General features: G+C 57.2%; 1 protein-coding gene across 1 annotated transcript; it reads left to right on the top strand.

Annotated features, from left to right (window-relative positions):
- Positions 1-659: 659 nt before the first annotated feature.
- On the top strand, positions 660-23722 carry PRR12 (proline rich 12). Its single transcript, XM_012643202.1, has 14 exons — positions 660-745; positions 2338-2450; positions 3484-3645; positions 3727-7034; positions 7547-8213; positions 9368-9804; positions 16141-16257; positions 16498-16631; positions 16843-17321; positions 20255-20380; positions 20561-20658; positions 21997-22143; positions 22225-22320; positions 22754-23722. The coding sequence occupies exons 1-14, from the start codon at positions 660-662 to the stop codon at positions 22898-22900; spliced, it is 6117 nt and encodes a 2038-aa protein (XP_012498656.1). The 3' UTR covers positions 22901-23722.
- Positions 23723-24782: the final 1060 nt, after the last annotated feature.

The following is a 24782-nucleotide window of genomic DNA, read 5'->3' as shown; positions in this document are numbered from 1 at the left end:
CATCGGAGCTGGTTTTCTGTGCAAACGCTGCGCCCTACACCCCCAGGCCCTGCTAGCGCTCAGTCTCTCCCTCTCTCTCTCTCTCTCTCTCTCTCTCTCTCTTTTTTTTTTTGATTTGCACGGGATTGTGGGAGGAAGCGGAGCGCAGCCAGACACCCCGCCGCCCGCCCCCCTTCCCCTCCCCCCTCCCCCAGCCGCCTTGTGCAAAGATGGCTGCACCGTGAGCGCAGAGGAGGAGGAGGCGGCGGCGGCGGCGGCGAGGGAGCGAGCACCCAGCGCCTGCACCCACCCCGGGGCCGCCCGGGACGCCCCCTCCCGAGCGCGCGCCCCCCGTTCTCTCTTGCAAGCGCCGGGGCAAAGGCGGAGACAGCGGGGTCCCTCCTCCCCCCTTTCCCTCCTCCAGGGGGAACCCCCCTTCCCCCCTCCTTGGCTCAGCGGCTGCACCCCCTCCCTTGCCCGCCCCTCCGCCCCTGACCCCTCCCTCCCCCGCCCGGGGCCTTCCCGGGCCTTCGGCGGCTGCAAAGAGAAAAAGAGACAGAGAGAGAAAAGGGGGGGAAAAAAGCAGCAGCGGAGGGAGCGGCGGCGGAGGAGAGCGCGCGCGCGCCCCCTCCCTCCCCTCCCTCCCTCCCCCTCCCCCCAATTTCCACCGCGGCCAATTCATGGACAGGAACTACCCCAGCGCCGGCTTCGGGGACCCGCTCGGCGCCGGGGCGGGATGGAGTTACGAGAGGTCAGCGAAAGCTAGGTAAGGAGCTGAGGGTGGCCTGGAGAAAGGGGCCAAGGGGTGGGGGCCCAGCCGGGCCCGGCCGGGCCCGCCTGGCGACGCGTGCATCACAAACTCCCCTCCGGCTTGCTAGGGAGCGGCCTTCCTCGGTTTGTAACAACGCCGCCGCCCCAGTTTGCAAATTGCAAACTCCGCCAAAGCCAGCTCCGGCATGCAAAGGGAGAAATGCAGCGGGAAAATGGGGGTGCAAAACAATTTTGGACGGGAAGGCCTTGGGAAGGTGGGAGGGACTGGCGAAGCAAGGCCTGGACTTCCCCCCATCCTTGGATTCCCGGCTTGCTGACCCCTCCCCCCCGCACCCCAGGCTCTGCTCTTGCAAACGTGGGAAGGAAAGGAGAATTAGAACGCAGGCTTGGGGGGCGCGCACCCCCTCCCCGGTTCTATTGTTCCGGGACTGCGCGAGGCCGCGCCACGAGCCCCCCCCACAAGAAATTCCGCGCGCAGAGTGGGCACGGGGCCCCGCCCCCTTCCTAAGCTGGGGTTCTGTGTGTGTAGGGGGGTCAGGTATCTGGGACACGCCCCCTTCAATTACCCCACCCGCAAAGGCAGAGAATCCTAGTTGATGGCACGGAATGGAGTGTTTGCCCTCTTGAGTCTCGGCCACGGATTGAGGCCATTGCATGGGAAGAAGAGTCGGATGTTTCCCGGGTGTGTGTTTGTGTGAGCATGGGCCCGGTGCGTGCCTGGCTGGCAGTGTGTTCACCTGTGAATCTTTCCCTTTCCTGCTGCATATCTGTGTGGCGCCCTTACACTTCACCTGCCCCTGAACACCTCCCCCCTCCACACACCTGGGTTTCCCAGCATGGCTGGGCATAACCCCAGGTGTGTCAGGATTTTCCATGTGGGACTCTTCGCTCTGTATCTTTTCTTCCCCACGGGTGAGTTGGGTACCCGTTTGCACACATACCTGGCTTTGCATGGGCCCGTGCATTTGAACCTCAACCTCCGGGGATGGACGGTGTTCTTGTTCACACTTGTACTTGGTACTTTCCCCGGGTCCTATCCCCTCCCCTCCCCATCCCCCACCACTGCTGTTTGGGGAACAGTCTGCCTCCTGCTCCCGACTTGGTTTGTACCACCCCATGAGGTTTAGGGCCTATGTGTTCCCACGTGTCTGCAGAAGAGGGGGCATCTGTGTGCACCTCTAGAGTTGGCCCTACAGCCTGTGTCACCGGCGCTGGGGTGGAGGGGCAGCTAGGGTGCAAGGGTGACAGGGGAGGGCTCAGGAGGGTCCACTGCTTTCACATTTGCAACTCAAGATGCTTCCTCTGATTTGTACCCTCTTCTGTGTGTTTGTCTCATCTCTGTGCATGCCTGTTTGTAAATTGAGACTGTAAGGGCTCTATTTATTGGGGCTCTGGAGTGGGGGTCATTTGGCTCTTTAGTTGGGCATCCCGATTTCCTTGTCTCACCTTTAGGGTACAGTGTTCCTTGGGATAACCCCCCAGTCAACTGGAAGGTTCCCCACCCGACGACTCCCTGGGGGATTTCCTGAGCTCCCTTCTCAGAGGGCAGCTTGGGAGAACCCCCTGACATCTTCCCCTTCCCCTCAGCTTGGTCTATGGCAGCTCCAGGACCTCGCACCCTGAGACGGACATCCTACACCGCCAGGCCTACGCAGCCCCCCACCCACTGCAAAGCTATGCCACCAACCACCACCCGGCAGGTACGGCCCCCATCCCGCCCTGCTTGGGCTGGCCCGCCCTCAGAGGGAGCTGATTGGCTACTGAAAGTTCCACCCCTCCTAATTGGCCGTGTCGTGTGTCGTGGCCCGCCCCATGCTGTCTCTCCTCTGATTGGTTGACTCTGAGGCTGCTGGTCCTTGCTTAATTTCTCGCCGGATTCGTCTGCCCCTGTCTCTGGCCCCGCCCCTTTCACTCCAATTGGCCCTGTCCCATCAGACCCCAAATCCCACCTTCTCTTCCAGGTTTTTCCGTCTCTTTCCAGCTCACCCCAATCCTTTCCCTCTGGGTTTGCTCCGTCCTCTGGGCTCCTTGGAACTCTGAATTCTTTCTTCCTGATTCCCTTTCTTCCTGATTGGCTCCAATCCTTTGGCCCTCCCCCTTTTACCTTAGATTCGCCTGCTGCCTTATTCTACCCCTTGGTCTTGCCTCCAACGCTTCTAATTGGTTCCCTTGCTTTGCTGCAACTTCCCCCTTCCTAGATGTATCAGCAATGAGACGGTGCTGTCCCCTTTGACCCTTGACCCTCCTGATTGGACCCTTCCCTTTTTTCCTCACCCTTTTTTTTCTGGATCCTTTCACTTTGGCTCAACTCCTTTTGACTTGTCCTCTGGTCTTCGTGCGGCTCCAGTCGTCCTATCCTTTACCCTTCCTGGCTGGAGTTGCCCAAATCATTTGGTTTCCCCCACCCCCCACCCCCACCCGCCCTTACTGAGGACTCTGTCCTTTTGCTCCTGCCTCCTTCACTTCTGGATTTTTCTACTCTTTATAGAACCATTTCCTGCCCTTGTCGTTGGGTCCTCCCCTCCCATCCTGCTCCACTGCCTCTCCTTTCCCCCTTCCCTCTCCTCGGTCCTGTCTGGTTAGCTGGTTCTGCCCATTTTCTCCTCTTTGAATCAGACCCTTTCTGTTCCTCAAATCGTTTCCCTGACTCCCCTTGCCTTTAGCCTCTTCCTTTTCTTTCTTGACCCTGCCCTATCCCCCACCTGGCTGACTCTACTCCCTATTCCTGGCTAGGCCTCTCTGGACTCTTTGACACTGGCCTCCACCACGCAGGCTCGGCAGGGCCGGACACCTCCGTCATGAACCTCATCTCAGCCCTGGAGTCCCGGGGGCCCCAGCCTGGCCCCTCCGCCTCCTCTCTCCTCTCCCAGTTCCGTAGTCCTTCCTGGCAAACAGGTAAGCCCAGCACCAGACCTGGAGGGGCAGGGTGGGGCTGGCTTGTGGTCCCCTCTGACCTCCAATGTTCGTCACCTCCAGCCATGCACACGCCGGGCCCCACGGAACTCTTCATCTCGGGTGCCCTGCCGGGTTCCAGCACCTTTCCGTCCTCCTCTGCCCTGTCGGCCTACCAGCACCCGGCTTCCTTCGGCAGCCGCCCCTTCCCAGTGCCCTCGTCCCTCAGCCTCCAGGACCCCCCATTCAGTCCTCCAGCTAATGGGCTCCTGTCCCCTCATGATGTGCTACACCTGAAGCCCTCTCAGGCACCCACGGTACCCTCCTCGTTGGGCTTCGAGCGCCTGGCAGGGGGTGGTGTTCTGGGGCCTGCTGGTCTTGGTCCAGCACAGACCCCCCCTTACCGCCCTGGCCCCCCAGACCCACCACCACCTCCCCGCCACCTCCCAACTCAGTTCAATCTCCTGGCTTCCTCTTCCGCTGCTGCCGCTGAGCAGTCCTCCCCACAGCTCTACAACTTCTCGGGTACTGCCCCGGGCCCACCGCCGCCCGAGCGGGCCCTGCCCCGCCAGGACACCGTCATCAAGCACTACCAGCGGCCAGCCAGTGCCCAGCCCCCACCACCTCCGCCACCAGCCCATGCCCTCCAGCACTACCTGAGTTGTGGAGGCAGCTACCCCTCCATGGGCCATCGGGCCAACCTGGCCTGCAGCCCTCTGGGCGGTGGGGAGCCCTCCCCGGGTGCTGGGGAGCCTAGCAAGGCTGGTCCCAGCGGAGCCACAGCTGGGGCATCAGGCCGAGGCACGGGCCCTGAGGCGGCCGGGGGAGGTGGGGCTGGGGGTGGTGGTGGAGGTTACCGCCCCATCATTCAGTCGCCTGGTTATAAGACTAGCAAAGGTGGTTATGGAGCAGCTGCGGGGGGTGCCACCAGGCCCCCACCACCCCGTTCGACTGCCACACCCAAATGCCAGAGTCTGGGAGGGCCAGCAGCAGCCTACGCCACTGGGAAGGCCTCTGGGGCTGGCGGGGCAGGGGGCCAGGCCTATTCCCCTGGTCAGCCGCAAGGGCTTCTGGGACCCCAGGCCTACGGGCAAGGGTTTGGTGGGGGGCAAGCACAGGACTTGAGCAAAGGCCCCAGCTACTCAGGGGGCCCCCCACAGCCTCCCAGTGCCCCCCCACCTCCTGGCCTAGCCACCTGTCAGAGCTACTCTCCGGACCAGCTGCAGGGGCAGCTGTATGGGGTGCAGGGTGAGCCCTACCCAGGGCCAGCTGCCCATTCCCAGGGGCTCCCCACAGCCAGCCCCTCACTCAGCTATAGTACTGGCCATTCCCCAGCACTCTCAGGCCATGGGGGTGGCTGGGGACCCAGCTCCCTGGGAGGCGGTGGGGAGGCCAGCCCTTCTCACATCATTCGCCCACTCCAGTCGCCGCCTGCCACAGGCCGCCCTCCTGGAGTCGGTTCTCCAGGAGCCCCTGGCAAATACCTGAGCTCAGTCTTGGCCTCAGCCCCGTTCTTGGCACCTCCAGGAGCCGGCAGCTATGCATCTGGAGCAGGCGGCTACAAGGGCAAGGGGGATGGCTCAGAGCTGCTGGCTGGCCCTGGCGGGCCACCTGCTGAGCGCACAGAGGATGAGGAGTTCCTCATTCAGCACCTCCTTCAGGCGCCCAGCCCCCCTCGGACCTCAGCGGCGGATGGCTTGGTGGGCGAGGATGGGGCAGCCGATGCCTCCAAGGGACTTGGGGGGAGTGGCGGGGCTGGGGGACCGCCGGGCACACCCTACGAGTTGGCCAAGGAAGACCCCCAGAGGTATCACCTGCAAAGTGTCATCCGCACCAGTGCCAGCCTGGACGAGGGTGCCACGGCCGCACTTGAGCTGGGCCTGGGAAGGCTGAAAGAGAAGAAGAAAGGGCCAGAACGGGGTGGTGAGACCCCAGAGGGGCTGGCCACCTCAGTTGTCCACTACGGGGCAGGTGCCAAGGAGCTGGGAGCCTTCTTGCAGAAGAGCCCGCCACCCCCGCCTCCATCTGCCCAGCCTACCCAGCCCACCCCCCATGGCCTCCTCCTGGAGGCTGGAGGCCCTGACCTCCCACTGGTGCTGCCTCCGCCTCCCCCCCAGCTGCTTCCCTCTGTCCTCAGCCACGCCCCCAGCCCCTCTCCCAGCGCCCCCAAAGTCGGTGTCCACCTCCTTGAGCCAGCTTCCCGTGATGGGGCGCCCCAGCCGCCCCCGCCGCCGCCCCCACCTCCACCACCCATGCCCCTGCAGCTCGAGGCCCACCTCCGTAGCCACGGCCTGGAGCCTGCGGCCCCCAGCCCCCGCCTGCGACCAGATGAGAGCCTGGAGCCCCCAGGTGCCATGCAGGAATTGCTCGGGGCTCTGGAGCCGCTCCCCCCCGGGCCTGGTGACGGGGCCGTGGGCCCACCTAACTCAGAGGGCAAGGATCCTGCGGGCGCCTACCGCAGTCCCAGCCCGCAAGGTACCAAGGCCCCCCGCTTCGTACCGCTGACATCCATCTGCTTCCCGGATTCCTTGCTCCAAGATGAGGAGCGCAGCTTCTTCCCCACCATGGAGGAGATGTTCGGCGGCGGGGCGGCGGACGACTACAGCAAGGCCGGGCCACCCGAGGACGAGGGTGATCCCAAGGCGGGCACTGGGCCACCTCCAGGCCCCCCTGCCTATGATCCCTACGGGCCCTACTGCCCTGGCCGGGCATCTGGAGCTGGGCCCGCGACACCGGGCCTGGGCCTGGACCCCAACAAGCCCCCGGAGCTGCCCTCTACGGTCAACGCTGAGCCGCTGGGCCTGATTCAGAGCGGGCCCCACCAGGCGGCCCCGCCGCCCCCGCCTCCCCCACCGCCACCTCCGCCGCCAGCCTCCGAGCCCAAGGGCGGCCTGACCTCGCCCATCTTCTGCTCTACCAAGCCAAAGAAGCTGCTCAAGACGTCCTCCTTCCACCTGCTGCGGCGCCGCGACCCGCCCTTCCAGACGCCCAAGAAGCTGTATGCGCAGGAGTACGAATTCGAGGCGGACGAGGACAAGGCCGATGTGCCCGCTGACATCCGCCTCAACCCCCGCCGCCTGCCTGACCTGGTGTCCAGCTGCCGCTCCCGCCCAGCCCTTTCTCCGCTGGGGGACATCGACTTCTGCCCACCCAACCCGGGCCCTGATGGACCCCGGCGCCGAGGCCGCAAGCCCACCAAGGCGAAGCGTGACGGTCCCCCCCGGCCCCGGGGGAGACCCCGGATCCGCCCGCTGGAGGTCCCCACTGCAGGGCCAGCCTCGGCCTCCACGCCCACGGACGCGGCCAAGAAACCCCGGGGCCGGGGCCGAGGTCGGGGCAGGAAGGCTGAAGAGGCAGGGGGCACCCGGATGGAGCCCCTGAAGCCACTAAAGGTGAGGGGGACTGGGTCTTCAGGCTGGGACCTAATGCCTGAGTAGTACAGAAGAGAAAGGATTGGGGCCACATTTGGGCATTTTGGGGCAGGGGGATAAGGTTTACTCTCCTAAAGCCTGTGAGGAGATGAGTCTGGGGTTGGAGTTCCAGGGTCACTGATCTAAGAATTAAAACTCTGCCCAAGGAAGCTGGGGCCTGGGGCCTGGGTTTTTGGCTTCTGTATCCTAAAGGTTGGGCAACCAGGGACCCTACGTTCCTGGGTCTTCTGGGAGGCGGGCCTGGGGACCTGAACTGGGCTGTAAGCAAAGACAGGTCACTGGGTCTAAGTGCCTTGCCTTCGGAGGGAGAAAGTCGGGTCCTGTCGTTCTGGAATCTAAGAGAAGGGGTCTGTAGGATTGAGCTCTAGATCTCACAGGCTGAGAGTCTGGGAGTTTGGACTTTCGGGTCTTAAGTAGGGGGGCACTGGGGGCCTGGACGCCTGGGCTCTCACTCCCCACCGCCCCATATCTAGATCAAGCTGTCTGTGCCCAAGGCTGGCGAGGGTCTGGGAGTCTCCTCAGGCGAGGTGGTATCTGGTGCTGACCACAACAGCCTGGACTCGAGCCTGACGCGGGAGAAGATCGAGGCCAAGATCAAGGAGGTGGAGGAGAAGCAGCCGGAGATGAAGTCGGGTTTCATGGCCTCCTTCTTGGACTTCCTCAAGTCAGGCAAGCGCCACCCGCCGCTCTACCAGGCGGGCCTGACGCCCCCGCTCAGCCCACCCAAGAGCGTGCCACCCTCTGTACCAGCCCGAGGCCTGCAGCCCCAGCCCCCGGCCGCCCCTGCTGTACCACACCCCCCACCTGCCGGCGCCTTCGGTCTGGGGGGCGCGCTGGAGGCTGCAGAGAGCGAGGGGCTGGGGCTAGGCTGCCCTTCACCCTGCAAGCGGCTGGACGAGGAGCTGAAGCGGAACCTCGAGACACTGCCCTCCTTCTCCTCGGACGAGGAAGACTCTGTCGCCAAGAACCGGGATTTACAGGAGAGCATCTCCTCGGCCATCTCTGCCCTAGATGACCCACCCCTTGCTGGGCCTAAGGACACTTCCACCCCGGATGGGCCACCCTTGGCCACCACAGCTGCAGTCCCGGGACCACCCCCTCTCCCGGGACTCCCCAGTGCCAACAGCAATGGCACGCCCGGTGAGCTCTGAGCAGGTCGTCTGGGGGCGGGGCAGGGTTTTGGGTTATCGTGGTCACTAGATACAATTGTGCAGGTTACACACTGTTTAAGGGAGACCATTCGTGTAGATGATATAGATTTGTACGTTTCCAAAGGTAATTTCCTGACTGGGGGCAAACAAGTGTTTTGAGGAAGGCACATCTGTTTCTAATCTGCCCAGAGGTGCTAAGTGGACCCAGGGTGGACACTGGAGAAGGCAGGGAGACAGGGCAGGTGTTTGCGATCGGGATGGGTGAGAGGTACTGAGAGAGGTTCTGAAACTGGTGGGGATGTGGGTCTGAGAGGTCTCTGAGGAGTCAGCGATGTGACATGCAGTAGGGACAGAAGGTGTCTGCGGGGTGGAGAGAGACTTGGGGAGGGGTATGGGTCTTGCAGCTGGTGGGAGGGGAAGGCTGGGGTGCGGCAGGGTCTGGGCGGTCTGAGACAGGCTTTGGACAAAAGTTAAGGGCTGTTAATGGGGGAAGTAGAGGCATGGGAGCATGAGGGTGGGGGTTTGGAGGGGAGCTCAGAGGGGTCCTGGGGAATAGAGAGGTCTTTGGAAGGGCGTAAAAAGGTGGGGAACAGGGAGTGAGGTGAGGGTGGTGAGGCTGAGTGGAGGCTTCAGGGAAAAGCTGGGGGGCTCCAGGCAGAGTGCTGGGCGCGGAGTGGGAGAGAAGGCCGGGGTGAGAGAGCCTTTGACGGGTAGGGAAGAGCCATGGCTGAGGCCACAGGGATGGCCGAGTAGCAGCTTTGGGGATCAGGGATTTCAGGGAGTTTGAGGGGGATGTTTAAAAATCCCTGAGGCTCTTAGTGGAGCAGGCTGAGGACAGGACAGGGAAGGGCTTGGGTGGACGAGGGAAGAGGGAGGTCAGCAGGGAGGGATGACTTGGGGGTGGCAGGAGCAGTAGGAGGAGTTAGGAGCCACACAAGGGCTTTGAGGCCACAAAGAGACGTTTTAGGCCTGGAGAGATGGGGCTTAGAGACTCAAAATAGCTGCCGGAGCAGTGAAGGGTCTCAGGGAAGGACTTTGATGTGGCAGAAGGGCCACTGGGGGGCCTGAGAGGCAGTTAGGGACGAGAGGGAAGGTGCTGGGGGTGGTGAGTGACATCCAGGCTGACTTTCCTCTCCCCCCCAGAGCCCCCACTGCTGGAAGAGAAACCCCCACCCTCCCCATCTCCTGTCCCGACTCCTCAGCCTCAGCCTCCGCCTCCGCCGCCACCACCACCACCACCACCGCCAGCCCTGCCCTCACCGCCACCGCTGGTGGCCCCTGTGCCCAGCTCGCCGCCGCCACCTCCCCTGCCCCCACCTCCACCAGCCCTGCCCTCACCTCCCCCACCGCCACCCCCACCAGCCGCCGCCCCGCCAGCTGCCCCTCCCAAGGAGCCCGCCGCCCCGTCCCCTGAGGACCCTGAGCCGCCTGATGCCCGGCCCCTGCACCTGGCCAAGAAGCAGGAGACGGCAGCTGTGTGTGGGGAGACGGATGAGGAGGCCGGGGAGAGTGGCGGAGAGGGCATCTTCCGGGAGCGGGACGAGTTTGTCATCCGTGCTGAGGACATCCCTTCCCTCAAGGTGAGTCCCAGCCTCGTCCAAAAGCTGGGCTTGTTGGATTTGGCTACTTGGGCATTTATTAAGTACCTGCTGGATGACAAGGCCTGTGTCAGGGGCTGCAGATACAGTAATGGCTGAGACAGACTTGCTGGGCCTGTCCGGAATTCACAGTAGCAAGTGGCCAGTGGGAGCAGTGTGCTCTGATGGAGGGCATGCGGCCTCTGCGGTGTTATTTGCGTGTGTGTGTGTCACCTATGCATATGATAAAGTGGTTGAGAACATCGATTGCAGATACACTGCTGTGGGTGCTAGGGGTACAGTAGTGCACAAAGCAGATGAGGCCCTGGTTTTAGGGAGCTTCTGGTATGACAGAGACACAGACCACGTTGCGATTTGTGCTGGAGCACAGGACGTGGGAGGCGCTGGCCTGGCGTACTTATGAGCGCGCATACATGGAACCCGTAAGTGTAGCTCATTGTTGGGAAGCGCGTCCCATGTGTCAGGCTGTAGCTTCACTGCTTTATATAGACCAGCCTGTTCACTGCGTCCAGTTATTCTACTCCAGGGGTTGGCAAACCACGGCCCCTGGGCCAAATCCAGCCCACTGCTGTTCTTGTAAATAAAATTTTATTGGCACATAGCCATGCTCATTCATTTACATACCATCTCTGGCTGTTTTCCCCATACAGCAGGGAGTGGGGTACATTTCCTGTCTGGCCCATTACAAAAATAGTTTGCCAACCTCTGCGGATAGAGTCGGATCAGAGAATTAATATGATAGGTGCTTGACAAGGGTGGGTGATATCAGATACCCGTGTAGTGCTTTGCAGAGGGCATGAGGCAGAGCAGGTGATGGGTAGGTTAGGAAGCCATTGTCACCCTGGTGGTGGCACTGAAGGCTAAGGCCATTCTCCATATCTTTTCTTTTTTTTTTTTATTTTTTTTTTTTTGAGACAGTCTCACTCTGTTGCCCGGGCTAGAGTGCCATGACGTCAGGCTAACTCACAGCAACCTCAAACTCCTGGGCTCAAGCGATCCTCCTGCCTCAGCCTTCCAAGTAGCTGGGACTACAGGCATGCACCACCATGCCTGGCTAATTTTTATACATATATATTTCAATTGTCCAGCTAATTTCTTTCTATTTTCTTAGTAGAGACGGGGTCTCGCTCTTGCTCAGGCTGGTCTCGAACTCCTGAGTTCAAACGATCCTCCTACCTCGGCCTCCCAGAGTGCTAGGATTACAGGCATGAGCCACCATGCCCGGCCCTTTTTATTTTTTGTAGAGACGGGATCTCACTGTGTTGCTCAGTCTTGTCTCAAACTCCCAGCCTCAAGCGATCCTCCCACCTCAGCCTCCCAAAGTGCTGGGATTCCAGGCATGAGCCACCACGCCCGGCCTTAACCATTTTTAAGTGTACAATTCAGTGGCATTACGGATATTCACATAGTTGTGCAACTGTCACCACCATCCTTCTCCAAGTTTTCTCTTTATAATCATCCTTCATGATGGGGACTACTAATTCTATTTTGCAGAGAAGGAAACTGAGGCTCAGGTAAACTCCTTCCTACTAGGGTTCTTAACCCCATTTTCCACGGAAGGAAACTAAGGTAAAGTAGCTTTCCCAGGCTTTGGCCCTGAGATCCACACCCAGCTCTGCCAGCCGCAGACTCAGCTGTTACCACGTACATTCTAGTCAGATGTTGGCAGTGACAGCCGCCCATGCTGCTGGGCTCTCAGCACTGGGTCAGATGAACAGGGCTCTGGGGCAGGGACCTCAGCCATCCCCATTTTACAGATGGGGAAGTTCACATTCAGAGAGAGGGAGTCTGTTTCCTGGCAGGTGCTGAGCTGGGATTGGAGCCAGGGCCATCTGACACCACCTCCCAGCTGGCATGGGACAGGGGAAGGGGCCAGGCGAGGACTCAGATGCTGAAAATACAACTGGAGTGTGTGTTATAATGGGGGACACACAGCCCCGAGCCACTTAGGCAGACACTGAGGACTTGTTCGTTCATGGGCCTGGAGACAGGGCTAGTTGGTGGCGTGGTTAGGGGAAAACAGCTTTGATGTTAACCTGACCGGCTCGAATCTTGGGCACTTCTGAGCTGGGCTGGTGTCAAGCCTTCTTAAGCCTCGGTTTCCTCAACTGTAAATTGAGGACTCTCTCGTTATGACATGCCCCATTCTCCAGCAGTGAGTGGCACACAGAAGGTGCCTGTAAACATTTGCTTCTGTTATTCCTCGTAGCAAACTTGGGCAAGTCTTTGGCATAGGGCTTGGCAAACTTTTTCTGTAAAGGGCCAGATAGCATTTCCAGCTTTTGCAGACCACATATGGTTTCTGCCTCATAGTTTTCGTTGTTGGTTTTTTTCTTTGGACCATCCTATAAAAATGTAGAAATCAGCTGGGCTCAGTGGCTCATGCCTGTAATCCTAGCAGTCCTAGCAGTCTGGGAAACTGAGGTGGGAGGATCGCTCAAGGCCAGTTCGAGACCAGCTTGAGCAACATAGTGAGACTCTGTCTCTGCAAAAAAAATGGGAAAATTATCTGGGTGTTGTGGCTGGAGTCTGTAGTCCCAGCTACTTGGGAGGCTGAGGCAGGAGGATCTCTTGAGCCCAGGAGCTTGAGGTTGCAGTGAGTTATGATGATACCACTGTGCTCTAGCCTGAGCAACAGAGTGAGACCCAGTCTCAAAAAAAAAATGAAACAACAAAAAAAAGAGAAACCACTCTTCGTTCAAAGACCCTACAAAAACAAGCAGTAGGCTGGGTGCGGTGGCTTATACCTGTGATCCTCGCACTCTGGGAGGCCGAGGTGGGGCTTGAGGTCAGGAGTTGGAGACCAGCCTGGACAAGGGCGAGACCCTGTCTACCAAAAATGGAAAAAATTGGCCAGGCGTTGTGGCACACACCTGTAGTCCCAGCTACTTGGGAGGCTGTGGCAAGAGAATCCCTTGAGCCCAGGAGTTTCGGGGTTACAGTGAGCTATAGTGATACCACTGCACTCTACCAAGGGCAATAGAGTGAGACGCTGTCTCAGAAAAAAAAAACAAGCTGTAGGCCATTGTTTATTCCAGAACAACAACGATCCAACAGAAATATCACCTGAGCCGTACGTGTGATTTTTTTTAACCTTTCTCAATCTCACATTTGTACAATGTAAAAAGACAGATGAAATTAGCCACAGGAATCTATTATATTTAGCCAAGATATCTAAAATATCCTTTCAACATGTAATCAGTATAGAAAAATTACTAACAATGTTTTAAAATTGAGATATTATTAAGATAAAAAGCTAGTAAGACATTTTATATCCCTTTTTGTGTACTAAGTCTTCAAAATCCAGTGTCTGTTGTACACTCTTAGTGCATATCGGTTGGACCAGCCACATTTCAAGTGCTCAAGAGCCACACGTGGGGAGGGGCTGTCACATTGGACAGTGTGGGACTAGCGCACCCTCTAGTTGAGCTTTTGCATATGTAAGATGAGAGTGATAGTATTAACTCCCAGTTCTCGGGATTGTTGTGAGGATTCAGCATATAGGAGTTTATTGGGTGGAGAAGGGTGTGGGTGGGGCAGTCCAGGCAGAGGGAACGGGCTGTGCAAAGGCCCTGTGGTGAGGGAAAGCCTGGCGTGTTTGTGATGTGCAGGGATGCAAGGCGTTGAGTGGCTGGACAGTGATTACCGAGGCTGGGAAGGTGGGCAGGGGCTGGGTAATGTCAGACTTTGAACGCTGTGGTGAGATTGGTGGGTGCTGTCGAAGACATTAGGCTGTGAGCACTGTCGGGGGAGAGGGAGGTGACTGGGGCAGTGTTCAGACCCAGTGTGTCCATAGCCTGTCCTGTGACTGACCTCCCCCCTTTAATGGGACCTTGCAGCTTTCTCAATCCCACGCCTGGGTGCTCCTAGGTCACTGGCTTACCTCACTGCTGCTTATGCCATACGTCTTAGCTCGTCACAGTTCAGATTGTCAGGAGAGAATCTGATTGGTCCTGCTCAGCATTTGGGGCCAAGATGGGGTCAGTGACTTGCCTGTGGGTTGACTGCCCTGGTCAGATCTGCTCCAAGTGGTGGTGGCTTCCATTGAGTAGAGGCTGTGATCTGGCAGCTTTACTAGTAACTGGCAGTGGGTGTGGCCAGTGATTTGATTGGCATGAGGAGAGGCAGGAAGGGCAGGGCTTGGGGACCTACTGGCCCTGATTGGGAAATGGGTGAGGATGATGCCAGGGGTCAGGCCAGATGACTAAGAGCAGGGCGGGGATCCTGGAAAAGCCGTTTGGGGGGAGGCACCAAGCCCATTAGGATGTGTGAGCCAGAGGGGTCCAACCCCAGCTAGAGAGTCAGCAGGTTCTTCAGAGGAAGCAGATGGGGGGGGGACCAAGGAGAAGCATCTCCCCTGACTGGGGAGTGCTCTGGTGGCTTCCTCAAAGGCTTCTGAGAACTAGAAAGGGGAGTATCATATTCAAATTGAATGGGAAAAGGCACTTGTATGAGCAGAAGCTGGGCTCAGAAAGTCTGGGACTTGTCTGCTGAGCTTCGAGGGGTCTGGAATATCCTGCCGGGCTGCAGGAGAAGGAAGAGGAAACTGAGGCAAAGTCTCTCTGCCAGGCTGAGTTGTATGCGTTTGGAGCCCTGGAAGGTTTTGGAGCATGGCAGGATAGGCCCTGAAATAGATTTTTCCACCCTCGTGCCTCTGACCTGGCCTCTGGGGTCACCAGAAGGGAGGACAGGGAGCCGTGTGGTAATGTGGAATAAAGAACTGGGGATCAGGACACCTTGTCTTATCCTCCCTCAGCTTTGTGTAAGACTTCAGCCCTGGCCGATTCTCGAGTCACCAGAAATTGTGGGTGTGAAAGCAGTTTGCCCAAAATCAAGAGTAGAGAGCCGATACCTGGCACACAGATCCAAGTGTTATGGCCGATGCCTGTGACAGACATCACTAATCAATCCCAGCACTTGCTACTGCTGAGCATGGTACTCAAGGCAGCCATGGTCAATCAATTGGTGTTATCCTCTGAATCATGTTGATAACTTGACTGTGGATTTTTTGAACACAGGGATTGTCACATCATTCTTCTCTGGGTTGTCATAACATTCAATGTACATTTCCACTCTGTTCTTATTCTTTATTTATCCTGTCAGTTGCTATCCTCTAGACCCTTCTTAAAGACATGTTCCTTCTAGGAACTCTTCACCTCTGTCACCTCTTCCAGGAAGCACTCTTGGGTTCAGATTGCATTTGAGGTCCCTCCTCTAGGCTTCCACAGTGTCCAGGAAGTCGGCAGGAACACATTTATCCCTTGTGCTTTTCTTTTTTGTGCCTGTGTCTGGGTCCTGTGCTGTCGCCTTCCCTCCCCAAGGTCTAACTCACGCTGAGTCTAACTCATGTCGGTTGGTTCCCAGTGCCCAGTGGGGACACACACAAACTGAGGGGTGATGATGGGTGTCTCATGGCATGGGGGGACAAAGATGGGCACTGTGTTCTCCCTGCTAGGGAAATGGTCCTAGGTAACCTGTCACCTGTCTGTTCTTGGCACAAGCCACAAACTCACCCTGTTTTGTTAATTTGCTGTCTATCTTTATAAAGAAGTCCCCGTAAAAGGCTCTGTCAGTATCTTAGTCCCTTTGGGCTGCTGTGCTGCTAGAATACCATAGACTGCGTGGCTTTTAAACAACAGAACTTTGTTTCTCGCAGTTCTAGAGGCTGGGAAGTCCAAGATCAAGGTGCCAACAGATTCTGTGTCTGGTCGGGGCCTGTTCCTTAGGTGGTGCCTTCTCACTGTGCCCGAAGGGGTGAGGGATCCCTCTGAGGCCTCTTTTGTAAGGGCACCAATCCCGTTCTTGAGGGCTCTGTCCTCGTGACCTAATCACCTCCCAAAGGCCCCACCTCCTAACACTGTCACCCTGGCTATTAGGTTTCAACCTGTGAATTTTGTGGGCGACACAAACATTCAGACCGTAGTGGTGAATCTCGTTCACCACCGTACCCCAGTGTCCAGCACGGTGTCTGGCACACGGTGGGTGGTGTTCAAGGGTTGTCATTATTCTGAGTCACACAGGAAGCTTTGTACTATCACACTGCGAAGTGACAATCACCAAAACCCTGCAGCACAAGAAGGAGCAGGCTGATCAAGGGTACTGGGTGGGCAGGAGGAGGACAGGGCCAGGTTCAAGCTACGCCCAGGGCTGAGGACATCATGGGTGAAAGACACTAGTCAACAGATGGTTGAGGCTGGTTGACGACTGTGCGTTTTCTCTGCGGGGATGGTGAGCGAGGCCAGAGGGCCAGGGATTAGGGGCGAGAGGTGCAGGAATGGGGCCTGACCCTGCTGGCCTTGCTGTACCCCTCCTCCCCAGCTGGCGTTGCAGACGGGGCGGGAGCCCCCACCCATCTGGCGAGTCCAGAAGGCCCTTCTGCAGAAATTCACTCCAGAGATCAAGGATGGCCAGAGGCAGTTTTGTGCTACCAGTAACGTAAGCCTGCAGGGGGAATGAGGACGGGGGGCCTCTAGGGAGGGATGTCTAAAAGCCGGGGTTCCCCTCACACACGGCTCTGACTCTTGCTCTAAAGTTCATCTGGAAGGGGGTCTCCAGCTCCTGGCAGGCTCCGGGTGGCTGCCGTGGTGGCCCAGAACAGGGTGGGAAGCTCGGGTGTCGGGCTGCCTGGCTGGGGGTGCGTGAAGAACTTCCTCATGTGCCTCTTTCCTTCCATAGTATTTGGGGTATTTTGGGGACGCGAAAAACCGGTACCAGCGCCTCTATGTAAAGTTCCTAGAAAACGTCAACAAGAAGGATTACGTGAGGGTCTGTGCCCGGAAACCCTGGCACCGGCCTCCGGCGCCAGTCAGGTACCTGCCACGGGGATGAGGGACAGGTGGCATGCAGGGCCCACGGGCATGGAGATGGAACCTGCGAGGGGAGGGGACAGAGACCCAGAGAGAAGAGAACAGAGCGTGAGGGAATCTGTTTCTGTGCTTAGGATGCTGAGTCGGGGAGACCCAGGGAGGAAACTGGGTTTCTCAGGAGCTGTGACTACAGTCCCTTCTCTGTTCCTTCCAGACGCTCCGGCCAGGCCAAGAACCCTGCATCTGCCGGGGGCAGCTCTGCCCCTCCTCCCAAGGCCCCAGCGCCCCCTCCCAAGCCTGAGACCCCTGAGAAGACACCATCTGAGAAGCCCCCAGAGCAGATGCCTGAGACGGCTGTGCCCGAGCCCCCTGCCCCTGAGAAGCAGTCCCTACCCCGACCCGTCGAGAAGGACAAGGAGAAGGAGAAGGAGAGAGTGGTACGTGGGGAGCGGCCGTCGCGGGGCGAGCGAGGCACCAGCGGGCGGCAGACACGGCCCGAGCGGAGCCTTGCCGCGGGACAGCCTGCGGCTTCCCGGCTGCCCAAGGCCCGGCCCACCAAGGTGAAGGCTGAGCCGCCCCCTAAGAAGAGGAAGAAGTGGCTGAAGGAGGCAGCAGGCAACGCGTCAGCCGGCGGGGGCCCACCAGGCAGCTCCTCAGACTCCGATTCATCCCCTGGCGCTCCCAGCGAGGACGGTGAGGCCCTCGGCAGGGGTCGAGTGGGAGGCTGGGGAAGTGACTTGAGCCTTTGGACGAAGGCACAGGTAAGGGCTGTCGAGAAGGTTCCAGGTAGCCTCGGCAAGACAGTAACAATAAGTCACAAATAACAGCAGTAGCTAATGGTTACCTAACTGCACGGCAGGCTGTTTTCTGAGTACTTGGTGGATGTTAACGTGCTTAATTGTCACAAGTGCTAGGCGGGGATACTATTATTATCCTCATATACAAATGAGGAAACTGAGGCACCCAGAGAGTGCTGCACAGCCCATCTTGGATGTCCCCCAGCGTGGCAATGCGGCTGTTGGTGCCTCAGGCTGTGTTCTTCAACGCTCCACTCTTGCCTCAAAAAAGGCAGGTTTTGAGGGCTGAGGCAGGTGTGGGACTGGTGTCTATCCTGGAGGCCTGGTGATGGTGATGTGACTTGCTGTGACTCACTCGGTGACCCTGAGAAAGGGGTATAACCTCTTTGTGACTGTAAAATGGGTTAATAATAGACAAGCCCATAGGAGGGTGCTTGCCTTGAGCTCCGTGTCTGCCCAATATGCTGCTGTATACCCATGGCCTAGAATGTTCCTGGTTTGTAACAGTTACAAAAGTAAGTATACATACACATTTGTAAATTTTTTTCCTTTTGAGACAGTCTCACTCTGTGGCTCTGAGTAGAGTGCAGTGGTGTCATCATAGCACCACAGCCTCAAACTCCAGGGCTCAAGTGATCCTCCTGCCTCAGCCTCCTGAGTAGCTGGAACCATAGGCATGCACCACCATGCCCAGCTAATTTTTTCTATTTTTAGTAGAAATGGGGTCTCACTCTTGCTCAGGCTGGTCTGGAACTCCTGACCTCAAGAGATCCTCTCAGCCTCCCAGAGTGCTAGGATCACAGACGTGAGCCTTTACACCCAGCCCACAATATGTAAATTTAAAGTAACAGCTAACTTTTATTGAGTGTTTACTATGTGCCAGGCATCATTTTAAGCACTAACATGTTGGCTTACTTTATCTTGACATAAACCCTGGGAAGGCTGGGTGCAGTGGCTCACACCCGTAATCCTAGCACTTTGAGAGGTTGAGGCAGGAGGATCGCTTGAGGCCGGGAGTTTGAGACAGTCTGGGCAACATAGTGAGATCTTGTCTCTACAAAAAAAAATTAAATAAAAAAATTAGCCAGGCACAGGGGCACGTACCTATAGTCCTAGTTTACAGTGAGCTGTGATGATGCCACTGCACTCTAGCCTGGGCAACAGAGTGAGACCCTGTCTCAAAACACAAAAAACCATGGGAGGTAGGTGCTATAGATTTATCCCCATTTTAAGATGAGGAATCTGAGGCACTGAGAAGTGATGTGACTTGCCCAAAGCCACACTCTTAGCTATAGTGCCGAGGTCGCTGTTTTGGTAGAGACTGGAAATACAGCAAGTCAAATGAGGGATGTGGAATTTTCTTTCCATCAAAGCCCCGTTTGTAGGCAGGAGGTTTGTGGAAAATAAAAGGCTCTTTTTTAAGGTTTTGCAGGGTCTCCGTTTCCTTTCTTCTTGTTGATCGGCTGTCCCTTGTTGCCATGTCCTCTGACACATGGTCAGAGGCAGCTCAGCAGCTCCACACCTGCAGTCTTGCCAGTAGGGAAGGACACAAGGGCAACAAATTTTGTCCTATGTCCTGTCTTCTCATATTCCATTGGCTAGAACTTGGTCACATGGTCATCCCTAGCTGCAAGGGAGGCTGGGAAATGTAGTCTTCTAACTTGGCAACCTGTGCTTGGCTAAGAAATCAGGCCAGGTAGAACCAGTTAGAGCTGGGCCAGGTGAAGGTGGGGCATGAGAGAAGGTTTATTAGAGGCCCAGATTCATATGTCTTTTCCTTTCTCACCCCCAGTTTTCTTTTTTTTAAAGCAGGTGTATTGATTTAATTCATATACAATACAATCCACTTATTTAAAATGTACAACTTAGTGGCTTTGTTGCTTCTCATTCAACACCTCTGGCTTGGCAGGCTCCCACAACATTCCAGTGAGCCCGCGCCCTGTTCGTCCCCGTGGCCACCCACAGACCTCCCCAATACCCCCCTATCCCACTGAGCTCCTTGCCCTGGTTTCCCTATCTTAGCGACAGCCCTCTGGCCACCCAGTCACTAGGCCATCCTCACCTCTCCTTTCTACCTCTCACACCCCAGCTGGGCAGTCCCCAGCCCTGCGCCTTCTCACCTGATGACCCCATCCCCCAACTCTTTCTCACAGCCCCTGCCCAGCTCAGCCTCTTGCTCTGCCCCTGGCCCTGTGTCCTGTCGCACAGCCCTGCACCAGCCCCATGCTTTGCTACTTGGTCTACTGTCCTGGCCTCCAGTCTCACCCATCCAATCTGTCCCCTGCCTGACCTCAGACGGGACTTTTCTACACTTACACTCATCTCTCCCCTACTCTCAGCTCTCCCATGGCTTCCTAGTGACCACCAGAAAGAGTCTCTGCCATTTCTGCCTCATGTTGGTGGCCCTGTATGGTCTGGCCTGCACCAACCTGTGTGGTCCCAGCACTAGTCACCTCCATCAGTCTTGCCTCTTAAGATCTAATCTCTCTGACTTGATTCACTGTTTTAGAAACCAACTCTGCTGCTTCTTAATGGAAGCCACACTGAGCTAGGCAAACAAAGTTCCTTGGCCCAGAAGGTTCTTTCCTATCACTCAAGACTCAGCTTTCCTTTGACCTTGAGCAAGCCTTCCCTGACCACCCAGGTGAGCTTGCAGTGCCTGAGATTCTGTCGTGAGGACACGTTGCACTGGTGCTTGGCTGTCAGTCTTGCTCAGTGGACTTGGACTTCCTGGAGCAGGGATTTCTCTCCTGTTTAGAACAGGGTCTGGCACACAGGTGGCCTCAGAGGAAGTTAGAATAACGAGCTCACATCCTATTTTTCCCACAGAGCGGGCAGTGCCTGGGCGTCTGCTGAAGACCCGGGCGATGCGGGAGATGTACCGGAGCTACGTAGAGATGTTGGTGAGCACAGCACTCGATCCAGACATGATCCAGGCCCTGGAGGACACGCATGGTGAGCTGAGGCCTGAGGGGAAGGGCTGGACGCCTGGGTCTGGGGGAAGAGGAGGCTGTTGGCTCCGACTCCTGGGTCTGAGTGGGGAAGGGATCTAGGAACCCAAGCTACCTGGCCCCTCCTCGGCCCTGGTGTGTTGTGGGGCTGTGGCTCTTCTGACACCCTGCCATTGTCTTTCAGACGAACTGTACCTCCCGCCCATGCGGAAGATAGACGGCCTCCTGAATGAGCACAAGAAGAAGGTCCTGAAGCGGCTGTCGCTGAGCCCAGCCCTGCAGGTGCTTGGGGGCCGGGGCAGGGGGTGTCTGGGGTCGGGGCAGGCATGGAGAAGACCTGTCCGTGGCAGCTGCCATGGTGGAGGGATCACTGAAAGGGGATCATTGGCCTGGGCTTGGCTGGGAGGAGAGTGGAGGTCAGGACTGTCAGGAGGAGGTCCATGGTCCCCACAGCCCTGAGGTCCCTGGTGGAGGGGGGCTGTGCGCCTTGGCATGGCGCAGGGGTGGTTGGGAAGGCCCAGCAGAGCACAGTTCTGCGTATGAGTCTGGAGGCAGGTGTAGACCAGGGCCTGCCCCCAGGCTCACGGTGGGACAGCGCATCCTCGTGGCTAACTCGCTGACATGACGCAGGCTCTCGGATTCCAGGCTTCAGTGTTAAATCATCTATATGATTTCCCTTCTGGAATGGTCCAGGGTTCTGATACAGTGTTAATCTGACTCTGAGGATTCTGGTTGGGATGTTAGTCTGGCACTGAGGATTTGGGGATAGAATGTTGGAGACACTCAGGATTCTGAGAATGTCAGTCTGGCTTGGAGAATGTTTTCTGAGACTTCTGGAATAGATTTTAGGCTGGCGCTGAGATGGCTGGAGAGATGTTAGTCTGGCTCAGAAAATAGGAGGTGAAAGGTTAGTGTGGTTCTGAGAATCCTGGGTAAGATGTTAGTTTCACACATTCTGGGTGGGATGTTAGGACAACTGAAAATTCTGGGATGGATTGTTCAACTGGCAATGAGAATCCTAAGATAGAGTGTTATGCTGACTCGGAAAATTTTGGGATAGAGTATTCAGTGGGTTGGAAAACTCTGGATAGAATTAGGTTCTGAAAACACTGGAGGTTTTGAGTCTAGTCTACGAATTCTGGGATGGCTTGTTATGCTGGGGTTCAGAATCCTCACTATTAGGGGAGGTCTGAGAACTATGGGTTGTTAGTCTGGTATTAGAATTCCGGGATTAAATGTCAGCAAGCACTTTAGGATGGAATTTTAAGTGACTGTTAGAATTTTGGGTAGGATTTTAGACTGGTGCTGAGAATTCTGGGATAGATGGTTAGACTGGCGCTGAGAATTCTGGTTTGAAATTTTGGTTGGCGCTGAGAATTCTGGGTAGAACGTGATGTCTCTGGGAATCCTTTGCCGGGCCAGAAAGCACGGTATAAGGGCCACCAGACAGGCCCAGGCTCCTCTGTCCTTTGAGGAGACCAAGACTCCAGAGTGTCTCTCCTGATCTGTAGCCTGGGGGAAACTGAGGCACCTGGTGACCAGGAGATCTGAGAGCTGCGTGTTGAGTTTGGGGTGTGTGGGTGCAGGGAGGTGTCCTGCTGACCTGTTGGCTTCCCACAGGACGCCCTGCACACGTTCCCACAGCTGCAGGTGGAGCAGAGTGGGGAGGGCTCCCCCGAGGAGGGCGCCGTGCGGCTGCGGCCGGCCGGGGAACCCTACAACCGCAAGACGCTCAGCAAGCTGAAGAGGAGCGTGGTCCGAGCCCAGGTGGGGGCCGCGCCGGGGTGGGGGGCGGGCCGCCCAGCGGGGGGCCAGAGGGGCTGAGGCGTCTCTACTCCACGCGCCCAGGAGTTCAAAGTGGAGCTGGAGAAGTCGGGATACTACACGCTCTACCATTCACTCCACCACTACAAGTACCACACCTTCCTGCGCTGCCGGGACCAGGTGAGCACCCCCGCAGCACCCATCGCCCCGGGATTCCAACCTGCGTGACCTCTTCTCCGGACCCAGGAGGCCAAGTGCAGCCCCTCCTCCCTAAGTCCTGGGGCTCCAGGCCCCAGCCCCTCCTCCCTCAGACCCAGGGGTCCAGGCCCCCAGCCCCTCCTCCCTCAGACCCAGGGGTCCAGGCCCCCAGCCCCTCCTCCCTCAGACCCAGGGGTCCAGACCCCCAGCCCCTCCTCCCTCAGACTCAGGGGTCCAGACCCCCAGCCCCTCCTCCCTCAGACTCAGGGGTCCAAGCCCCCAGCCCCTCCTCCCCCAGACCCAGGGGTCCAGGCCCAGCCCCTCCTCCCTCAGACCCAGGGGTCCGGGCCCCCAGCCCCCTCCCCTCCTAGAGGCTGGTGTCGCACCTTCCGTAGCTCTGCGTTTAACCCTACAGACCCTGGCCATCGAAGGCGGTGCTGAGGACCTGGGCCAGGAGGAGGTGGTGCAGCAGTGCATGCGGAACCAGCCGTGGCTGGAACAGCTCTTTGACTCCTTCAGCGACCTGCTGGCCCAAGCACAGGCCCACAGCCGCTGTGGGTGACCCCACCCCAGCCGGGGGTTGGGGGAGCGCCTCCTCCATGAACCGAGAATTGGGACAGAACTGTGTCCTCAGGAGCTAATCCCTGGGCTCCGTCGCCAGGGAAAGTGGGGGGGTCTCTGGTCAGGGTGTGTCCATGCTGCCCCCCCAAGGGCAGGGTTCAAAGTCCGACTCCCCCGCTTTCCCAGTCCCCCTCTACTCCTTCCCCATTCCTCCCACTGTTTGGTGTACAGAGAAATTATTTATATATATGTATAAATGTCTATTTAGTAACGGTTTCCCTCTCCCCTTGCCCGACCCCCCCCCCACGGCCACAGCCCTGCCCCCTTCACCTTGTACATAATGTATAGGAAAAGTCTATGGTTGAGGGGGGCGGGGCAGCTTCAGAGAGCTGGGGGGGCCTCCCCTCCCCCAAGTCCCCCCATTAGGCCAAGATTTGCTAAAGGCCATTCCCTCCCCAGGGCATTTGGCATCGGGTGGGAGGGGGAAAACGCATCTTGTTAATTATTTTTAATCTTATTTATTGTACATACCTGGGGTAGGGGCCGGGGAGGTAGAGGGGGAGAAGGGTCCCCGCTCTCTGCTCCCTCACTCCTTTTCTACGGCGATTTGTCTGTGTCTGTCCCCTACCCGCTGCCCCCCCATTGTCGTCTGGATGTGGTTCTATTTTTTATCGGTCTCCTCTCCCTTCCCCCTCTCGGCTCCCCCATCCCCCACTCCCACCACCCTTTGTCTCTTGCTCTTTCTTGGGCTTCTGTACAACTCAACTTGTATACACTGTGTACACACAACCAGCCAAACGAAAACCCAACGGCAAACACTTTACCAGCAGGCTGGAGTGCCTCTGTCCTGCGGCGTTTGGGTGGGCCTGAGGGTGGCAGGGGGCAGAGGGGCTGGAATGGGGCTTTTCTAGAGCCCTGGGAAGTAGCCTGAGGTCTGTGTATGCTCTATGTTGCTGTGTAACAAACCACCGCACCCTGAGAGTTATTTTTTATTTTTATTTATTGTTTTTGAGTCTATTAGTGTTAGATCATACCCACCCCAAAATTTAATGACTTCAAACAACAAACATTTATTCTCTTAGGGTCTCTGGAGTTCAGAAGTTTGGGGGCAGTACTGGCCTGGTGTCTTTCACGAGGGTGTAGTCAAGATGTTGGCCAGACAGCAGCCATCTTGAGAGTTGGGTGCAGCTGCACAATCCACTTTCGCGATGTTTCGCTCCATGGCTGTTGCTACAGAGCTGCTGGAGTGTCTTTACCAAGTGGCAGCTGGCTTCCCCCAGAGCAGGTGACCCAAGAGAGCCAGGAGGAAGCCACATTTTTTTTTTTAGGTCCTAGTCTTGGTCATTGTATACCATCCCTTCAGCCACACTCTTCATCAGAAGAGAATCTTTTTTATTTTTTTCCTAGTTCATGTGTTTTATTAACTCCTACACAGTTACTTGTCATTTGGTTTGCTGAAGCAGTAAGTCAGATGACATTTGCCACCATGATGTCTGTCAAGGTGGCTGGCCATGAAAGCTCGGCCCCACATTCATCCGAAGGACGCTCCTGACCAAGGTGACTGATTTTGCCTGTCTCATCCACCTGATAGTATTTCAGGACAGCCAGCCTCACCTTTCTCTGCACTCGTGCTTCTTGCGAGTGGCATACGACGTCTTCCTTTTCTTAGTACCACCATGACGTCTCAACACAAATTAAAAAGTGGACTCCTTTGTTGTAGTCAGACAAAGTATTAATATGTCCATCTTCCAGTTGCTTGCAACAACCAGTCTTTGCTGGTTAGGAGGGATTCCTTCCTTATCCTGCATCTTGGCCTTTTTCTCCGAGGTTTGAACCTTGAGAGCGACAGTCTCCCCCATGATGGTTTTGATGAAAATCTATTT

The sequence above is a fragment of the Propithecus coquereli genome, unplaced genomic scaffold (genome assembly GCF_000956105.1).
Source record: "Propithecus coquereli isolate 6110/MARCELLA unplaced genomic scaffold, Pcoq_1.0 Scaffold193, whole genome shotgun sequence".
Lineage (NCBI taxonomy): Eukaryota > Metazoa > Chordata > Mammalia > Primates > Indriidae > Propithecus > Propithecus coquereli.
The sequence above is the reverse complement of the archived record's forward strand: the minus strand, read 5'-3'. Positions and strand labels throughout refer to the sequence as shown.